The sequence below is a fragment of the Talpa occidentalis genome, unplaced genomic scaffold (assembly GCF_014898055.3).
Source record: "Talpa occidentalis isolate TD23 unplaced genomic scaffold, MPIMG_talOcc4v2.1 talOcc4.9, whole genome shotgun sequence".
NCBI classification, from domain to species: Eukaryota; Metazoa; Chordata; class Mammalia; order Eulipotyphla; family Talpidae; genus Talpa; species Talpa occidentalis.
This window is the reverse complement of record NW_023605305.1, coordinates 107,872,871-107,894,348: the sequence shown is the minus strand read 5'-3', so window position 1 is coordinate 107,894,348 and position 21,478 is coordinate 107,872,871. Positions and strand designations below refer to the sequence as shown.

The 21,478-nt window shown below is 36.3% G+C and overlaps 1 protein-coding gene across 1 annotated transcript in view; it reads right to left on the bottom strand.

Moving 5' to 3' along the window:
* Positions 1 to 2,339: 2,339 nt before the first annotated feature.
* The window catches only part of RAP1A (RAP1A, member of RAS oncogene family), a 49,350-nt gene continuing 30,211 nt past the window's right edge, over positions 2,340 to 21,478 (bottom strand). The window contains exons 3-9 of the mRNA XM_037499000.2: positions 20,507 to 20,590; positions 17,420 to 17,488; positions 14,637 to 14,693; positions 12,288 to 12,428; positions 10,993 to 11,136; positions 7,422 to 7,537; positions 2,340 to 3,033 (exon numbers count right to left, since the gene is read on the bottom strand). Coding sequence (XP_037354897.1) covers positions 7,451 to 7,537; positions 10,993 to 11,136; positions 12,288 to 12,428; positions 14,637 to 14,693; positions 17,420 to 17,488; positions 20,507 to 20,563 — 555 coding nt within the window. The 5' untranslated portion in view covers positions 20,564 to 20,590 and the 3' untranslated portion in view covers positions 2,340 to 3,033; positions 7,422 to 7,450. The remainder of the gene's footprint in view (positions 3,034 to 7,421; positions 7,538 to 10,992; positions 11,137 to 12,287; positions 12,429 to 14,636; positions 14,694 to 17,419; positions 17,489 to 20,506; positions 20,591 to 21,478) is intronic.

Genomic DNA, 21,478 nt, shown 5'->3' with positions numbered 1-21,478 from the left:
TCTTCCCAAGGATTAACTTTTTCCCAGGTACACTCTAAGCAGTGAGCCGTTTTACTGAAGAGTAAAAGGTGGCCAGTTACGACAGCAGATCAAGGTACTAAACAGATTAGTTTCCAAGTTGGAGGGGGGGAGAAAATAAAATATTAACATCCATATTTCTTCAAGCATTTCCCAAAGAACTCACTCTCTGGCCACGTCCAATAAATTACAGTAAAATTCATCGCTTTGATAAATTTCTTATGTAACTTCCCCACCCAGTTGGATTGCAAACTCTTGAAGGAAGGCCTTTATACCTCTCTGTGAAGTATGCAGTGTTTATAAAATAGATGGCTTGAGTATTTAATTTAGTGCTTGCAGAAGTGTTAACTGATACTGAAGCTCCCCCTAGAGGAAGGTAAAATTGCAGTTAGAGTATATTCACTATTTACTGTTAAATTTCTACAACTAGATTGTTTGGAAGTACTAAACCATTTAAGTTGTTTGTGTTTTAGGGGAAAAAAGCAAACTATCAACTGTGACATGGAGCCTTCTTTAAATTATATGTTACTCCTATAACCAGAGCCACTATTTTTTAAATAGCAACAAATACTAGTGTGACATGAGTTCCTATGTAATTTATCATATGAGATTCATGTATTTTTTTTGAGGATGTTTTATTTCTCAGCTATAAAAATGTATCTCTTTCTCAGGAACCTCCCCCTCTGGACCCGAGACTACAGAGCTCACAGACTGACAATGTAAAAGCACACCTATCTTACTTCCTAACAGGATACCCTTTCCAAATCTTGTTCAGCAACAGATTTCCTGGAGATACCACTATTACCTCAGATTTTGCCTGGACCTGCTCTGCATACCCCTGCATGCCACAGGCACATTTCCCTTCACATTCTGTCAATACCTTTATCCCAAGTGGACTGTACACGAGGCGACAAAAAAAATCTAGTACCTGGCATTCTTCTCTACCATGTTTTAATGTAAGGGGACATTGAGTTTATAGTAATGAGTCAAGCAGAAGGTACCGGGGAGCTACTCTTAATAATTTCTACTTAGTCTGGCAAATAACTATACAATCTATATAATAGATAACATTTAGAAAGCTTTACTCATTTGTGAGATGTCTATGATTGTAAAAGAAATGTTTAAGAGGTGTGTTTTAAAAGAGAATGACTACAGAGGACCTTTAAAATATGACATCCTGACCTGCATAGACTGGCACTAATGCTTCATTTTTAAAAAAGTTTATTGCATTTAATAGATTTTTGGCCCCTCAATCCCAGATATATGTATAGCTGGATCAGCAGAAAGTATCAGACAACTAAGTTTATTAGAAACGCAAAAGAATACAATTTCCAAGTATTAACAATATTTTAACTTTTTTCTCAAGTTGGTCAGAACTTACATTTAAAATCTAATTTTTAATTTAGTAACTGATGGGCTGACCTCACTCCTGGAAAGTCTTAGCAAGGCATGAACACTGCACTTCATGCCTGGTTGCAACGAGACAGTTCTCTAGATCCCTGAGCAATGATTTAGACTTTCTAGGACTGGTCTCTTTAAAATCCAGGGACAAGGCACAGGGTTTTCTAAGCTTATTTCTTGTATTCTCTAGCACTCAACTGGTGGACAAGCTGTTTGCTCTACCTCTATGGCAAATGCATAAGTAATATTACCCTAGGTCCATGTCCTATTTAAGCCCCATCTTTTGTAAAAATGGAAAAAACCGAGAAAGGAAAAGCACCACTATACAGCCAGCTAAAATTTTAACGTTGCAATAGTCTCCATACTACTACTATTCTACGTCATATATAGTTGAAGCAAAAGCAACTGACACCTCCTTTATGTCTTTTCACTTTCACTCACTTCTTTCAAATTCTTCAACCTATTGTAAAGCAAATTTGAAAAAATTTACATAACATTTCATTGGTGGATTTATACCCAACAAATTAACGACGACAAAGGATCCCCTTGATGAAATTACAAGCTGTAGAAGATTTGAAATAGTAAAAGTTAAACCCTGATACAGTATTAAACTTATCTTTTTACATATAAAAATAATACACAGTGGGATATTTTATTCAATAAGATACAATCTTTAAGATAAAGAGAATATACAAAACTAGTCTATGTAGTCTGATGTGTTTTACCGTAGTAGGAATAAATATATCTAAAACAGAAAGTGGGAGATCTGTTCTTAAGAGAAATCACTACTTACAGGGTTTAAAGCCAAGAGTTCTGCAGGTACCAGTCAGAAAGGAGTTACTGTTGCATTTCAATGATGTGATCATTAGAAAATAAAGGCCTATAAGGTCTATAAACAATAATAAAACACACAAACCAAATGAAAATGTACTAAAATTTAATCATCCATAAAAGCTGTAATTTAATCTGACAGTAAAACACAAGAAGCAATATTAGAGTTGGTTTAGTATATTATATATTTTAGCTTTGAAAGCCATAGAAATCAGTTATCCCAGGTTTTTTCCTATAAAAGACCCATTTTTTCCAAAGCATTATGCACAAACAATTTAATTAGAGTATCATGACAGAATGATATTTCATAATTTTTTAAATATAAAATGAACTCAATGACTCAAAAAAGTTATCTGCTGCAATGAGTTTGAGGGGAAATTTCATAATCTATATCATTACAGATATAAAGTGTAATGTTTCAACTTTTAGTGCTTGACAGGGAGGAATCATGATAAAAAGGTCAATATGAAATCATCTGATTATAGTAGCAATATCTAACATTTGAAATGCATCCATGCTCTTTTGTATAATCATATTAGAGTCAAGTATATTTATTTTCACATCTGTTATAACTGCTATTGCAAAGGAGAAATACTATTGTCTTATTTTCCGAGAGATATACACCGACCAAACAGTTTCTTCTTCAGGGAACTTGTGCAAACCAATATAAGATCTAAATTCTTCACATAATATATAAAACAGGAGAAGCCTCTTCAGATTTATTTTTTGAAGTCTGGAATGCTGGCACTTTCCAATTAGGCAACAGTTCTTCATTCCTGTAATCTGGAACATTGAATATATACAGATACATACATACACGGTTAATCTCTTGATAGCAGAAGATGGTAGCAAAATAAAAAAAAAAAATCAGATATCTAATAGGGAAAAAACAGTTACTTGAGGATTGTTACCTGAAATCAAAATTATAGCAATGACAACAGCTGTCTTAAACTCCCTTTAAAAATGTTTATAGAAAGGGAAGGGCGGGGAAAGGAAGGACTAGAGTCAAAATAAGGGGGGAGGTGCAACTGTATGGGGGAATATAACCAAAACGAAAATGCATACATTGTGCAAAGATGAAAAAGGATGTAAGAATTATATAAAATATTTAAATAAATAGCATAATGCAACTTTGGGAGGATAAAAAAAAAGTAGTTTCACATTGTATCTAACAGTCCTGTCTGAAAGAGGAAAACAGTGATTACTTCATTTCTATCCCATGATAACCTTATTTTGTTAAGTTCCCTTTTCACTAAGCAAAGGACACCTGCCTGCATAAACCTGCCATGGGAAATTGATTATGCACCACTTCATGATTGTAATGTACTGGGACTGCCACTTTTAATACAGGTTGAGACAAGAAAAAAAGATTGCCACATTCAAGGGTAGAAGAATCAAAATTAGTCTTACTGCTTAACAGAAAAGAACTAGGTAAAGAAAGAATTAACTGAAGATGAATTTCTCTCCTCCGCGAGATTAACTTTATTTCAACACAATTTTGCTTACAGGCACAGGCTACCGAGTTGCCCTCAAGGTGCATATAGTCTTACTAAAAAAGCGTCCATGACTACTACTTAAAGCCACCTGTATCTCGATACTTTAAAAAAGTGATCAAGATAGCACTGAAAGCCTGTAACCACAATCAAAAGCTGGGCAAAGTATTCTGATTGCTAACAGACCTATTATTTGGTATTATCAAACATCCATAAATCTCAGGTGACTGATTAAATATAAGTTGAATTACATTTTAGTCTCATATTTTATGCGACCAAGATGAAAGTCTTGTTTCAGATCTAGGCCAAGATTTCTACAGCAAGACTCACAATACATCTGCTCAGTGTGTACAAGTGAATTTTCACAATAAGCCAGGAGATGGCACCTCTTTCTTGAAACATAAGCCAAAAGGACATTTCCTGAGAACTGAAAATTAAATGAGGATCTGCTAAGGTAATGGTATCCATGAGTCAACTATAAGAGTCAAACAATATAATTTATTTTTTAAAAATAGATTTATTTATTTATGCATACAAGAACTGGGGTACAGGCCAGAGGTGTGGTGGGTGAGAGGATTCACCAGAGACAGAGTGGGAGCACAACAGGCGGATGGACTGAAATACACTGCTGAGGGGAGCAGAGGGCCAGACAGGACAGGTCTGCTGCACCATGTGGGTAGATCCCTGGCTGGGGATCAAACTTGTGCTGCAGTGTCTGCCCTGCAGACAGCTTCATAGTGCTGTGACTTAACCCCTTGTGCCACCAGAGAGGCCCAAACAATATAATTTAGAACAGGAACAATTTCCCTTCCCTTGCACCCTTACTTACACAAATACAAACACCAGCATTTAAAACAATACTCGCTTCCAGGAAGCTGAGTTATTGAGTCAGGATTTCACTAAAGCTTGAAACAACCGTTTGGTCAGAAAATTTGTCTTTCTTAACTCTCAACACCAGTGGCAACCCCCATATCCTTTTCTCCTTTCCGTTCATTCTCTCTCTACCTTCATTAAGAAATGGGGTACAATTACCTAACTGCTTTCCTGATGAGAGAGATTCACTCATCTCTAAGGAAGCACATATTAATTTATTTGTTCTGGAAAAGGTAATCTACTAAAGGGACTCAAGAGGTTTACAAGAGTTAGTGCAATCAACTCTCAAGTGGAAACAGTTGACTTTCTTCCAACCGGACCAGGTTTAGTAATATTCACATAATTAGCATCAAATTACATCATAAATCTACTCCATGAAAATATTCTTTTATGGGACTGTTATATAGATGAAGATAAGTAGATACTATTCAGGGAATTTGAAAATATAATTAAAGAAAAATAAATGGTCCCATACGGCCTAAGTTTCTTAGTGACAGGCAGCTTCAATGCTGTCACGAATGTCTAATGGTTTTTTTTTTTTTTTAAGATTTATTTATTTATGCATACAAGAACTGGGGTACAGGCCAGAGGTGTGGGGGATGAGAGGACTCACCAGAGACAGAGCGGGGAACAGAACAGGCAGACTGATGGAAATACACTGCTGAGGGGAGCAGCGGGTGTGGCAGGAGGGGTCTGCTGTGCCATGTGGGTAGCTCCCTAGCTGGGGATCAAACTCAGGTCCTCGCCATAGGCCTTTGCAGTGATAATGTTGAGGCTTAACTCCAATGGGTTCTCTTAATGAAAATATAGATGGGGGCCTCCCTAGTGGTGCAAGGGGTTTTTCGTCTCAGCAGTATGAAGCTATCGGCAGCCACTGCAGCACAAGTTCAATCCCTGGCCAGGGAGCTAACCCACATGGTGCAGCAGACCTCTCCTGTCTCTCCCGCTGCTCCCCTCAGCAATGTATTTCAACAGATCTGCCTCTTCTGCTCCCCACTCTGTCTCTGGTGAATGCTCTCATCTCCCTGCCCCCTCCCCACCCCACACCTCTGGCCTATACCCCAGCTCTTGTATAAACAAGTAAGAAAGAAAATATAGGTGTTAAAGTCAACTAGTTCTTTGACGCCTACAGATGTAACATTTGAAAGAAGCCAACCTTTATTTGTGATGAAATGACCATCAAAACTGAACTGACATACCACCACATATCCAAGGAAATGGCTCAAGTTAAAAACACTGACAACACCAAATTTGGGGATGACAGGAACCTCATAAACTTCTGGTTGGTAATACTCAAGTACTTTGAAAAACTTTTTAGCAGTATCTACTAACACTGTTCACATGCACACTGGACAGTCTGGCCTTTCCATTCCTAGACATGCACACATGCACAGATGCTTACCAGAATCTGTACATTACCTATACTAGTTTCTCAAAAGAATCCAAATGTGTATCAATAGCAGGATAATAAACATTTTTATTGTTTATTGCTAGTATAGTCATACAATACAAATGAACATTTGCTATAGGTAATAAAGATAATTCTCAAAAGCAAATTTTTGATTAAAGTCAGACATAACACAAAATATACTTTATTTATATTAAAGTGGCAAAACTAATCCATGGTGTTAGAAATTAGGGCAAGGGTTGTAATCAGGGAAATGCAAATCAAAACTACCATGAGATACCATCTCACACCAGTGAGAATGGCACATATTAAAAAAACTAGCAACAACAAATGTTGGCGAGGGTGTGGAGAAAAAGGAACTCTTCTGCGCTGTTGGTGGGAGTGCAAACTGGTCCAACCACTATGGAGAGCTGTGTGGAGATTTCTGGACCTACTAAACATAGAGCTTCCATAGGACCCAGCAATTCCACTCCTAGGTATTTACCCCAAGGACACAGAAACATCAATTCCAAAGAACACCTGCACCCCTATGTTTATAGCAGCACTGTTTACAATAGCTAAGCTTTGGAAACAGCCCAAATGCCCAAAAATAGATGACTGGATCAAGAAGATGTGGCCCATATACACCATGGAATATTACTCAGCATTCAAAAAAGATAAACACATGCCATTTGCAGCAACATGGATGGCGCTGGAAGGGATCATGCTCAGCGAAATAAGCCAGGAAGAAAAACAAAAATACCGGATGGTCTCACTCATAGCAGGAATCTAGAAAACTTAAATAAGGGACCAGGAAAATGAATAACTCTAAGAAAGTGAAAATCAAAATCAACAAAAAACTATGAACCAGAGACACTTTTTGGGGGGCGGGGGGCGGGAGGGGAGGGATTGGGGTCAGAATGGGGCGTTTGCAATTGTATGGGGGAATATAAAAATAAAATTTATTAAAAAAAAAAAAAGAAATTAGGGCAAGGGTTACATATGGGGAGGGGTGATTATTGTTGATATATATGGGTGTGTTCACGTTGAAATAATTCATCAAATGTGTACTTAAGATTTATTGTTTCAGATGAACCACTGTCACTTCTGTATGAATTTGGGAGAGACCTTGGAAAGCATTAAACTAATTTTCTTTGAGTCCCCATTCTGCAGCAGGCACTATGGATGCTGGAGAGCAAAACAGACATGGTCCTTGCCCTCAGAGAACTTAGACTCTCTCAGGAGAGAGAAATTACCCAACAGCCGAACGTAGCTCTAAGTTATATATATATATCTCACATTTATAAGTTACAGAAGTCTGGAAATACCCTAGTAGGCAACAGAGGAAGTAGTTAGGGTTGGGGAAAACCCCAAACAAAAGGATAAGAAAGGCATCTGTTCTGCTTTTAGCACCTTACCTGGCTCAGAGCTGCTGCTTACTTTGGGTCTAGAGCAGCAGACATGATTTCTTTTTAGGCTTCTTCTTTTCCACTGGTGTTTTTCTATTTATCTGTCTGACCAGGTCATAAAATATCTACATAAAAACAAGAAAAAGTATTTATTCACCAACATTTGAGGCCTTGTTGCACATAACAATTTTGGTTCTGTTAAATGCTAAAAAATTCAAACTTTCAGAAAAGCTGAAATAGCACTAAGAACTTATATACATTTTATCATATGTACTTTATCATTTCTCCTTTTTCCTTACCCTCCCCCCTCCACAAAGACTTCTGTTAACCATTTGAAAGTGGTCTGTATACCACAGGTCCTTAATAGCTGAGTCTATACTCCTTAAGAAGAAGGATATTTTCTTACATAAGTTCATCACAGTTATCACATTCAAGGCATTGGCACTTACGCTGTATTGTCTACAGTGCAATTCCTGTTTTGTCAGTTATCCCAATAATATCCTTTACAGTAGGGCCTCCTTGGTGGCGCAGGGGTTAAAGTATCAGAGCTATCCAGCTATCGCCAGCCACTGCAGCAAGAGTTTGATCCCTGGCCAGGGAGCTGACCCACATGGCGCAGCAGACCTCTCCTGTCTAGCCCGCTGCTCCCCGCAGCAGTGTATTTCAGTCCATCTGCTTGTTCTGCTCCCCACTCTGTCTCTGGTAAACACTCTCACCCCCCATACCCACAAACCTCTGGCCCACAACCCAGTTCTTCTATGCATAAATAAAGCTTAAAAAAAAATTTACAAGGCATTAGCTGTCTGAGGAGTTAATTACCAAGGAACTATATAGTTGGGACTATGAGGCTATAAAAAAGGAAACACTTAAAGTCAATTATACTCAAGAATTTCTAGCATTAAGTTTGTGTTAGTCAAAAGAATAAAGATGTTTAGATAGCTAGTATGTTTAATTTTTTTCTATTTTTGTTTTATAAACCCTCACGTCAAGAGTTGACTTTATCAGGACTTCTGTGACAAAGCAGCGCCTGCTGCACTGGAAATGGCAACTCTGAGAGAGGTTTATTAGCACGGAACTTCCCACAAACACTCACTGCTTAGCAGGTAAGGGAGCACTTCCTTTCCATGGTGCTCACTCTGGTGCAACCCAGGCCCAGAAGAGCACTGTGAACGAGGGTGGGTCAATACCAGTGAGGGTGAGGACAGGGACAGCAAGGAACCAGATCTTAAGGCAAACTATGCTGCAGATGCTGACTTCACACTACTGTCCCCCAGTCAAGTTGTTTCACCAATTCGAATGCATTTTATCTCAGTTATCTTCTTGCTATTGTTGATTAGTCAAGATTTTTTTAAATCAACATCTATAAAATTGTAATTCCACGAGAGAGAAAGATGACACTGGAAGCACATTATACAACCTTTCATTAGTTGGCAGTGAGTAAGAAGTAATTGTTCTTGAAGATCTCAGCAGGATTTGTTCCCCACTGAGATGTAAACTTATTTAGAGAAAGAATGTCTCTGGATGACTGTTACCCAGTGTCTAGCATGATACCAGACACACAGGCTACAGTAAATATTGGCTGAAAGAATGACAATTACAATTTTAGTTTAAATAAAAATATTTATTTAGTTTATTGAGTGTGTGTGCGTGTGTGTGTGTGTGTGTGTGTGTGTGTGTGTGTGTGTGTATAGAAGACCTGTGGTGTAGGCCAGAGGTGCAAGGAGTGAGAAGATTCACCAGAGACAGAGTGGGGAGCAGAATAGAGATCTACTGAAATATATTGCTGAGGGAGCAGCGGGTGAAACAGGAGAGGTCTGCTGTGCCACGTGGGTTAGCTCCCTGGCTGAGGATCAAACTCAGGCTATCGTGGTGATAGTACTGAGACTTAACTCCTAGTCCACCAGGGAGGCCCTAAAGATTTCTTTTTTATTTATTTATGCCTATAAGAACTGGGGTGTAGGCCAAAGATGCAGGGGATGAGACAATTCACCAGAGACAGAGTGGGAAGCAGGCAGATCCACTGAAATACACTGCTGAGGGGAGCACTGGGTGAGACAGGAGAGGTCTGCTGAGCCATGTGGGTTAGCTCCCTGGCCAGGGATTGAACTCGTGTTGCAGTGGCTGGCAACAGCTTGACAGCACTGAGACTTTAACTGCTGCACCACTAGGGAGGTCCATGAATTTAGTATTTTTATGTACTTATCAATATTGCTTTTACTTTAAAAAGGAAGTTTTGGCATTCTTGATTATTTGTAAAATCAGAAAGCTTAATTTTTTTCCTTCCAGATATCTAAAGTATTTTGGTCATTTTAAAAGTCAGACAATAGATCCTCCCTGGTGGCACAAGGGGTTAAGCACAGTACTGTGAAGCTATTTGCAGACACTGCAGTACGAGTTGGATCCCTGGCCAGGGAGCTAAGCCACATGGTACAGCAGACCTCTCTTTCCCTCAGCAGTATATTTCAGTCCATCCGCCTGTTCTGCTCCCCACTCTGTCTCTGGTGAATCCTCTCAACTCCCTCCCCACCCATCTCTGGTCCACAACCCAGCTCTGTATGCATAAATAAATCTTTGAAAAAAAATTAGAAGTCAGACAATAGTCTACAGTCATAATATTAGTTAAGATAAAGTGACCTAAAGAAGTTAAGACTAGAGCAAAACCTGATACTCTAATTCACTCTTAATTTTTATCTATGGTATAAGTGATCTGAATTCTGTTTATCTGTGATGCTATGAGCAGCCAGCACACTGGCAAATAAAGACTTCTACACTACTGGGAAAGGAAAAAAGCCTTCTCTGGTTAAAATGAAACATGATGGCATCTATTAAAATTAACCAAAGAAAAGGGAACTTCTTAAGTTTTTGCTTAGTTGGTGAGGGAGTCAGTTGGGAACTGTACTAAATTTTGAGGGGAGGTAAAAAAAATCACTGGCTTATATCCAGGTAGACAGCTTACTTGTTAAGTATTCCTGCCCACAGCCATGTCTCAAGATAACTGAAGCTTTTTTTAGTTAGGGGCAAAAAAATATCTTGTGCACCTGTTGTATCAGGCCTAGAAGATAGAGTGAATCACTGTTACATATCCACACTCACAGACTCCTCCATTTGAGTCACAAATAAAAGAGAAGCAGGACTCAACCAAGCAGATTCTGTGATATTTATGAAGGTACCATCTTTCTACAACAAGTTCATTATAATAACTACTTTGATTTTTCTATTTTCCTTTACAACCTATTTACACACATCTGTATGGGTAATTTTTACTATACAAAGATTGTATGACAATTTTTACAGAACACCTTCTTGTTTGTCATTTAGAGACTTAGCAGGACTTTAATATATTCTTTAACTTAAACTTCTTCTTTGCCAATAAGATAAACATTCTTATTTTAGTCATCAAAGTGATTTTATGCAAAGAACACACTTCTAGGAATTATGTTTTCTCTAAGTTGTTATAATGAAGACTGCTTAAAAGAACAAGATTTTCTCCCCAAAACATTTGGTTTAGGCTGTTAAATTTAACTTAAAAAAGGAAACTAGAAAAGGCAATTGTTGGTGTTGCTGTGCAGCTGCAGGTTACCTCATTAACGTTGATCTTTGACTTTGCAGAAGATTCTAAAAAGGCACAGTTACACCACTGTCTTGCTAAATTCTGACCCTGTTCTTTGCCAACTACTCGCTCATCTTCCAGATCACATTTATTGCCCACCAAAATCATTGGAACCTGTGGGAAGGAAAAAAACAAAGTAAGCACTAACATATTCATTACTTAGTATCTTATAAGAATGCAAATATCTGCCACCTAGAAGTGTGTTAGCCAGGACTATAAGCTTCACGAAGTGCTGAGAGAAAGTCTCTCTGTGCATGCTGGGGGGAAGGGAGTGGATAGAGAGGCTATATCCATCAAACACAGTACTTCCAATAACACAGTCTGCTAACAAAGTGTCTTAACACCCTTAGTTAAAAGGTGCCCAGAGAATAAAATAAAATCATTTGTTTGTGAGCATGGGCAATATACAAAAGTCAGAGAAACATGGTGGATCTTATACCCAAAACATGCAATTATCATGAGCTTGATCAAATACTCTACACATATAAACTTCACTTTTAAAAGCCTATTACATGTTTTTACAAAGTTTAATGCAGAGTTCAGTGACATGCATGTTATTGTATGAAAACAGAATTCTCTCAGATAAATCAGTCACAAGAAGGAAGAGAAATATTCATTAGATTATGGTTGGTCATGAATCATAGGGTATAAATCCCTCCTGTCTGCAACATGACCCAAAGTCAAGGTCTTGAGCAGGTATGTATGGCCCCACTAATAATGAAAGGGAACACACAAAAACAGGACAAATGAAATTTTGTATCTGAATTCATACAACTAAAAAGGAACTCTTTGTAGCTTAAAGCTATGGTTAATGTTTAAAATATAATTTCATCTTTGAAAAAAGGAAAGGACCTAACAACAGTGACATTCATCAAATAAAACAAAAATTCCAAAGCGAAAATAAAATTAAACTCTAGGAAAAAACTTTTTATGTAAAAATAACACCAACCGAATTTTAAAAAGAATACACCATTATAATTCTAAAAATATTCTCTGAACTATTTCTGATACAACTACCACCTTTTAAAGCTCAACCTGAGTATTGCTTCTTTCCTAAGTACTTTTTGACTCCTTCCTCTACTATATTACCCCAAGGCACAATGAGCATGTTCTAACCATCTCAGCATGTAATTTGCAGGTTAATTTAGAAAGTTTTAAAGCTTTTGCATCACAGGGGCTCTTTTAGGCATGCAGCAGACATCCTCCAAACCCTTTATTGAAAGAGAGAATGGACACTACTTGTGTGCAGAGAGATAAATACTTACATCTTCTGTGTCCTTAACCCGTAAAATCTGTTCCCTCAGGTCCTGTAAGTCATTAAACGTGGACTGAGCTGTAATAGAATATACTAGTGCAAACCCTTGGCCGTTTTTCATATACAAATCCCTCATTGCTGTAAATTGCTCCTATAATAAAAAAAAAAATGCAACTGTCAGTATGATCTCTTGAACACTGGACTGGAACAATTTAAATAAGAATAATCACAAGTGAGTTATTGAAATTTTTATTACATGTTGTCATGATAGAAAATGTAAGACATAATACATGCTTTCTAGAAACTCTACAGGGAATGTTTCTGTTTCCAATGTGCAAGACTAGAAATGACAGTGAACTGTAGAATTAGAAGGGAATGCTTAGCCACCATAATTTCTTTTGATTTAGAAAAACTGTATATAATTTTTACATGCAGATCCTAATTACATTATTTTGATGCTACTAAAGATAACCTCCAATATAGTTTTGTTAGAAAAGAGATATCCAAGTGCTAAAAAATGAGACCCTCTAACATTATTTAATAGTGGTTAGGAGATATAGATGAGTCAGGAGAGAAGAATGAGGAGTAACCAATGATACGGGGAGAAAACCAAGCAAGTATTTCTGGGAAGTCAGGTGAACAAAACTTTTACAAAAGATGGTGATCACCAGAGTCAAAGGTTGATGAAGTCAAGAGAATAGGAGATACGTGCAAGGGACAGAGTGTAACGGACAGCCCATGACTTGAAGCTATGTAAAGAGGGGGTTGAAGATAAGAAACACAATCAAAGATGTTCAAATAAACTGTGGGTTCCAGTGCAGCTGATGGGGTATGAAAGGAAGTGAAATGGGAAACAAGAGGTGGTGAGAAGAGAGTGGGATGCTTGAAAATGAAATCAGGGAGGTATTATAGTTTTTGGCAATTGCATAATCTAGGGCAAAACCATGGGTGTGAATGGCTGAAACAGGACAGAGGTCAAGGAACTGATAGGTCAAGATACTGGATCATTATAATATTTGTACAGATTCTATTTGGATACTGAAATCACCAAGAAATCTGACTGCAACAATGTTAGAGTAAGCAAAAATCCTCAAGGTATAAGTTGTGAGCTGGGACAAAATTAATGAGCACCAACTACTTTCCAAGTTTCATGGAAGGCACTGGTGATGGACAATTAAATGTGCTGAGCATAGGAAGGGAAAAGACATCTGAGAGCACAAAGAAAAGATCTCTGCAGTAGGGAAGAGCTTCCTTAATTTGGACAAGAGAAAGAAGAGAGAATACCCCCATACTTGTTGAGATAGTGTAGAAGTAAAAGTACTCTTTAACTGGTAAGGTCTTTGACAACAGGGGAATTATTGCTGATTCAAAAATTAAGAAAACGGGGCGTGGGAATGGCAAGAGGGGGAGATTTCTTGATTCAGCTGATAAGAATGAAAAAATATAGTATAATTAGTATTATAATTGCTTCAGCCAGCTTATATGCTTTTTTAAAATGCTCTAAAACTTTCTTATCATAAAAATCTGTGCTGAGTATACCAACATAATGTTTAAATATACCATCCATTTTAAAGCTGGAACTTCCTATTAGGAAAAGTCTGTTTATGGAGGGAAAAACAAAAGAAAAACAGCTTAATGCATGCTTTTTTCTCTTGTAGCAGTATAAACTGAAAATTATCAATAATTGTTAGAAAAACTATGAAGATGATGACATTAATAAAGACAATGAAAACAGAAGCAAATACATGGAGCCCATACTATAAAACAGACATTGTTGTGCTAAGATAAATAATCAACATTTCATTTGAGCACTATAAGCACTGCATGATAAGCTAATGCCATTATATCTATACTCATTTAAAGATGAGAAAAATGAGGCTCAAATTAATCCAAAAGATTTTTTGGTCAGAAAACAAGTAGCTGTTACCAGCTCCTCAAGGCATTAAAATGTTAATAAAAACCAAAAACAGTTTTTATAAAGATGAATTCCTATGGTGCTAACAAAGTCTTATTTAAACCCAGAGAAATATCTGTCTTGACTAAAATTTGGATTTAAAATATCTTTTTTTTTAAAGCAAAAATAAGTATCTTTACTTCAATACAGGGAAAAGAAACCCTACACAAAGATTCTGCAGGTTAACTCAACTACAATTAATCGTGACATGTGGGCATTAAGCACTTCAATGGATGGCTTCACACATACAAGAAAATATATGTTCCACATTTAGAGAATTTGTTTTTAATCAGAATAATTACTTACACTAAGAAGAATTATTCAAATGGCAAAAACTATTAGCAAATTACTATCTATCTATCTATCTATAAATAAATAAAAAAGAAAGAAAGAAAATCTCCTTACTGTTCCTGCGGTATCCAAGATTTCGAGCATACACTGTTGGCAATCTACTTCAACTTGCTGTAATAAAGGGAGGGAAAAAAATATAACATCAAAATGTCAGTCTGCTTTTCTCTGGTCTTTTCACTCAAAGTACCCATTGACATCTATAAAGTCTTTCTCAGTTTGATGTACTGGTGGAAAGTTAATCTGGCACTTTAGTTAAAAACAGGTAGTCTCAAGCATATTCTATTCATATAAGGGGAGCCAGGACTATTAATGCTGAGTTTTAGATATTTTGTGATCACTGTAAATCTAAGTAATGATTTCTGTCACTATTAGAAGGCAAATGGTCATACTATGTAATTTAAGGAAAACTGCAATAAACAGGTACATTTATAACAGAAAAATGTACATAAATATGCATATTTATGTTATCTTCAAAAACAAAGAACAAAAGTATTCAAAATAAAGATATTGGGGGGAAAGGAATTTTGCCAACTTACCACTCACAAGTTGAAGTTTTCCTAAAATATACCCCAATTTTAATACATAGGAAAATTTGAATTTAAGAGATAAAGGGAACATATAAGTGCTAAAATGAAATAACTGAACTCAGTCTTTAAGACTTTAAGAAAAAGATACTTTGGCAAAGTTGTATGTATCAGGTGAAATTCTATACACTGAATTCTATTTTTCCAGTGCTTTATGAAAGGATAAAGTTGGTGTGAAGAAAGTATCAACTATTAACCATGTGAAAAACTTATAAAAAAGGTCTAGGAAAGGTGTTACATCTTCAGCATTCTAGGTATAGATATCCATTTGCAGTTAAGGCTTTAACCTGTCACAAATTTGGGAGAAATTTCAATAAAGCTATACTCTGTTCTTAAAACAAAGTTTTAATGTAAGGATCATTTTAAACTTTGAGAAGTACTACTGGCAGTGTCACAAACTCGTCCCCACCGCTTACAGGAAAATCTGTAACTGGGCATATACAATGAATAATAAATTAGGTCTGGTGTTTCTCAATGGATCTAGAACACAGTTTTGCTCACATATTGTAGACATTGAAACTGCTCTGCCAGTACTGCTTGATGAACTTCGTTTAACAAAAGTTAAAGCATTATGAAAGGTAAATTCTCAAACATTGAACAAATCAGTCCTTTCCTATTTGCTGAAAGTAGGTTTCATCTATTTTGGTGGGGAGTGGGGCAGAGTAGGTACATATCCTCGGCTAATAATCTTTCTTATGAGACTATCTTTCCCCTCCTTAACATACGTGGGAAATAAAGTCATGAAAATTCTCCACAATTGTAACTCGTTTTAAAAAAGAGCATTTGCCTCCAAATTCTTCACTATTCTTTACTTCTCAGTCATAAAGCTTCCATTTTGTATCTACATTTTAGAATCAAATCATCCCCCCATCCCATAAGCCCCCTTGACCCTTTTTCCCCTCCCACCTGCCTTAGCTTCAGTGACCTTACTTCTTGTTATTTAGTGTCTGCTGCTTTTTAAGTATTTTACTTTAAGTAAATGTCTAATATTTGTAATTCTGACATGTTTTTACTTCAGAATTCCCTTGACTTCCTTCCATTTTGTTGTAGATGGCAGCATTTCATGTTCCCTTATAGCTAAATCATTTTCCATGGTGGGGATTTACCACCTCTTCCTGATCCAGTTTTCTTAATTGGGGGTTTTGGCTGCTTCCATGTCTCACGACAGTAAATAATGCTGCAACAAATACTGTAGAACACACTGATGGGTTTCACCTTCTTTGGCTAGATGCCCAGGTGTGGAATTCCTGGGTCATATGATACTTCCATTTTTAGTTTTTTAAGGTACTTTCAGATTGCTTTCCATAATGGTCACACCGGTTTACATTCCCATCAACAGTATAATAGTATTCCTCTTTCTGCACATCTTCTCCAGCACGTGGTAGTCTAATATGTGCGAGTCTAATGGATGTGTGGTGATACCTTGTTACGGTCTGAAACTGACACTCGCTTACTGGAAGCAAAGATGAACATTTTTCCATATATCCACTGGTCTTCTGGATATCCTCTTTGGTGAATTGTCCATTCAGAACTGTTGCCCATTTATTCATTTGTTTTACTACTGCTGAACTGTATAATTTTTTTATATATGTAGACTATTAATTCCTAGTTAGATATGTAATATGACAGAAATATTTTCTCCCACTTAGTAAGATATCTTTCTATTCTACTTTTGTTTTCCTTCGTTGTGTAAAAAGTTAAAGTAATTATTTTTTTGTCAAGACCAACTATTCAATTTCTTTTCTTTTAAAATAAACTTTTACTCTGTAGAGCAGCATTAGGCTCACAGCAAAATTAAGCAAAATTCCCGTATCCACCATTCTGGCATCTCACAGAACGCAACTACTTATTTTCTATAGACTAAGGGTAAATATCTTTATGAACCTTAAAAATAAAAATTTTCAGTCACTGGGTAACTTCAAGAATGAAAGCGATCTTAATTTTACTTCACAAAAAGTTGCCAAAAATACACTTACTGCTTATACTAAATAAACCTGCTAATTTTTCTATGTTAAAAAAATTACCTACCAGGACAATGTATACATTAAGGAACAGAATATTTATCAGCGACATGGAACTCTCTAAATCTAAGTGGTACAAGAGACGTCTTATCTTTGTGAAACTTTTGAAAACAGATACAGAACACTTGTACCATGTCTCAAAACTATTTTTAAAAATGTAATTCCATGGATTAAGTCTCAAAATCAGCAAGAAACTACTTTTTACCAGGTGTATACAAATTTCATAATTTACCTTTCTGTAGGAATCTTCTATCGTTGGGTCATATTTTTCAACAAAAATTCCCTGAACAAATTGAACTGTCTGGGGGTGGAAAAACATACACAAGTTAAGGACATAAAAGAAAATCAATGCCTTTGAATGTCACAAACCAGTAAAGTTTAAATGAAATTAAGTGAAAATTCTGGATAAATATGCAAATGTAAATGTTATTTTTCAAGATAAGAATACATCGATAACTAAGACTGTACTTGTTATAAAGAGGTGAGGGTCATGTTAAAAATATGTGAGCAATGCTGCTGCCAGCATTACACTGTTAAATAATTACAGTATTAAGTTTTAAAATACAAGGGAAGTCAAATAAAGACATAAACATGATAGACAATAAAAATTGAAAATTTATCAGAAACTCTTATTACCCCTTTATGTATCTATAGCAACTTTTAATCCATGCCAAGAGAGAGACAAAGGGTTCTATACTTTAAAAAGTTTTGAAATAGTCTTTATAATTGCAGGATTAAAGGAAAAGGGAATTAAAATATTCTGACTATAACTGACTATAACTGAAATTATAGTCACTATAAATTTAAGTAAAATTCAAAAGCCACATTCAAATTTCATAGTCACCCCAGAAGTAACTACTCCTCTCCTTTGCCAGCTGAGATCAGACAAAAGTTTCTGATACCAAAGCCTCTTAATTTTAACTTTTTTCTTTGGAAAACACCGTCTACATATTTTTCTCAGAGTATCTTTTATCTCTCAGAATTTTCTAAGCACAGACTACAAGGTGATGAAACCAGAAATCTTATTCAGCAAATGAAATGCAGAAGAGAGTTTGAAATTATTTCCTGAAGAGCATTTAAACAGGGTCAAAGAGAGTAGACTGAAGCCAATGGACTAAATTCATCTACATAAAATTACCCAAAGGAGTATTTTATGTACTATTTTAGCTCAAGCTCAACAGATTAACTTGAAACTTCTTTTTCCTACTAAGTTCCTATTCTTAAAAGGAAGTTCAGAATATAATCACACCAAAACTTTAATCATTTAATCAAAGTATAACACTTTTTTAGTATTACATATACTTTACTATTTTTTTTAAAGATTTATTTATTTATTTATTTATTTATTTATTTATTTATTTATTTATTTATTTATATAAGCACTGGGTACAGTCAGAAGTCGGGAGGGTGAGAGAATTCACCAGAGCCAGAGTGAGCGGAGAGCAGAGCAGGCAGACTGATGAAGTACACTGCTGAGGGGAGCAGCGGGAGGCAGGAGAGGTCTGCGCGCCATGTGGGATGGGACCCTCACCCAGTGACCAGGGATCGAACTGGCGCTGCAGAGGCTGTGGGCAGCTTGGCAACCTAGTGCTCAACCGCTGCGCCACTGGGGAGGCCCAGTATTACATATACTTTAAATATGAAAAACAACCTAAGGTTTCCTAATATGCTTTAGAGTGAGAGGTCTCAAAATATGGTTCAGATCAGAGGTTTACAAAACACTGTTCTAATAATTCTGTCTTTTTCTCAAATTTACCCTGGGGTTTTCCAAAGAGTATATAGTATAAGCTATGGCAAGAGAATGGATACAGAAGCAGATATGACAATCTAAGTGCTTTCTAAAAGCCAAATATTAAATACTTTGATTTGCAAAAATGAAATACAATCCAGCACTTCTCACTTTATTACATAATGTGGTCTTTCATTACTTCTTTGAATCTCATTCTCTCAGCTCTCATGAACATCTCATGATTCACACAGACTTTTCTTTCCTTAATTTTCCTACTGGTTCCTCTCCTTCCTTCCTTTTTTTTTTTTTCCTCTAGCAATTACTAAATTCCTCTCCTATGTCAACATTTTCTTCTCTACTTGACTAATGCCTCAGCATAGAAATGGAGAACCATCTCTTGCCCTAAAACAAAATATCTCCCTGAACTCCATGATCCCTACAGCTTCTCCCCACCCCCTCACACCCGTCCTCTATTTCTTTTCATAATGAGACTTCTTCAACTATCTACAATTGATAGTTCCATTACCTTGGAACTCTGTGACTCATCTCAGGGTAGTTATGTCCCTGCCACCTACTGAAACAGTTTTCATCAAGTCTGGCTACCTCCATGTTCCCAGATCATCTCTTTCTTGACTTTTTGCAGTCAATTAAAGATCTGTTCTTTACATTCAAGTACAAAATATGGTCTTCAATACTATCTACTTTTAGAGGCTGAGAAGACACTCAGCACAATTCTGAATTCTCTTCTCTCTCAAATCTTTACCTATGGATTTCTATATTTGTTTTTGAAAAGGTAATGAACACAGCACAAATGTAAAAGACAAAAATACTATGCAGTGGTAACTCATTCTAATGTGGTAACTCACTCTAATTCTATTCCCAAGGAAGTAACCCATATGTTACCCATAGCTTATTTAACCTTGCAGAGATAATTTATGCATTTCATATCTCCTCTTACCCTCTCCTTTTTTATAAAACACAAATGATAGTCTACACTTTTTGTACCCTTTCCCTCCACTCCCTAATAATATGGAATGACTCCATTTTTAGGTTACACTCAAAGATTCAAACTAATCTATAGTGACAAAGCTGGTAAGTGATTACCTGGGAACTGAGAGGTTAAATAAAAGAGCACACGTAACTTTTGGGGTGGTGGGTATTTTAATTATCTTTTTTTAAAGATTGATTTATTTATGCATACAAGAACTGATGTATAGGCCAGAGGTGTGTGTGTGGAGGAGGAGAGGATTCACCAGAGACAGAGTGGGGAGAACAGGTGGACTGACTGAAATACACTGCTGAGGAAATTTAAGTTCCTAAAAATCAGAAGAATCTTTTTCCTCTTTGAATAATAAACACTAATGCTTGACTTATAGTTAAGTAGCTAATAAATATTTGGTAAATGAAAGAATGAATGGGCCACTAATAGAAAATGATATACATCTGTCCTTAGATTTCCTGTCCCTGAGGGTCAGACAATAGGCATATAAAAGGTACCTCCACCTTTTCTCTTCAGTGATTAGAAGTTTTAAAGGAAGCAAACACCCTCTTGTATTACATCAATCAGTTGTAGTGAGGTGGCTAACTTACCAGAGCAGACTTCCCCACGCCTCCTGAACCAAGGACCACTAGCTTGTACTCACGCATGATGTGGTCTGTTTAAATACTGACAATCTGAAAAACAAAAAGATCAATAAACACCCATGAATAGTCTAAGAATGTACAACTGTTAATTGAAATAATAAGATTTTATTTGCTTTTCCCCTTAAGACTGCCTAGGAAGACAGAAAATACAGCAAAACATGTAGATTTTAACAAAAAGTTTATAGAACTACCTTCAGGAATTGATCATTTGCCTGTTGATGTTGTTTCTAACAGTGTTTCAGCAGAAGATAAAATGATTAAAATTAGTTGTCTTTATAACTATAGTCATGAACCTAGTTCTTTACAATGTTATAATTTAAACAACTTATATACCATTTTTGAAAAGCTCACTCATGAGCTTTAATATGATGTACAACTGAAATTCCATCTTATTTTGTTATTTTAAAATTTTATTTATATGTATTTTACATCATTGTTCATTTTTATATACTTTGTTCATCACTGTATTTAGTGGAACCATGTAAGATGTTACCTTAAAAATAACTAGGACATGAATGGAATATTATGGATTAAATTTTTAAACTCTACAAGTTGGTAATAGTTATATACTCCCATAAGGTCCAAATCACCAGAAGAATGAAAGGAATATAAACTTTGATTTTTATCTCCATGGTTTAAAAGGTAAACACAAAGGAAAGAATTTCCAATGGCTATGCTGGAGTGAGTAGGATTGGTACTTTCCATTGTAAATCCCAGGCAAAAATAAAAGAAACAATGGTTTTGAGATACTGGACAATAAAGCAGAGACCTACAACTGCCCTAGCTTTCTGCCCAGATGCACTCTTCAGTCAATGGTGCAGTGAGGAAGAACTCAAGAAGAGATATGAAGTATACCAGAGAAGGGGCAGTTATGCACAGAAAATTCCAGAAATCTACACAGGGGTCCACCTGAGTCTA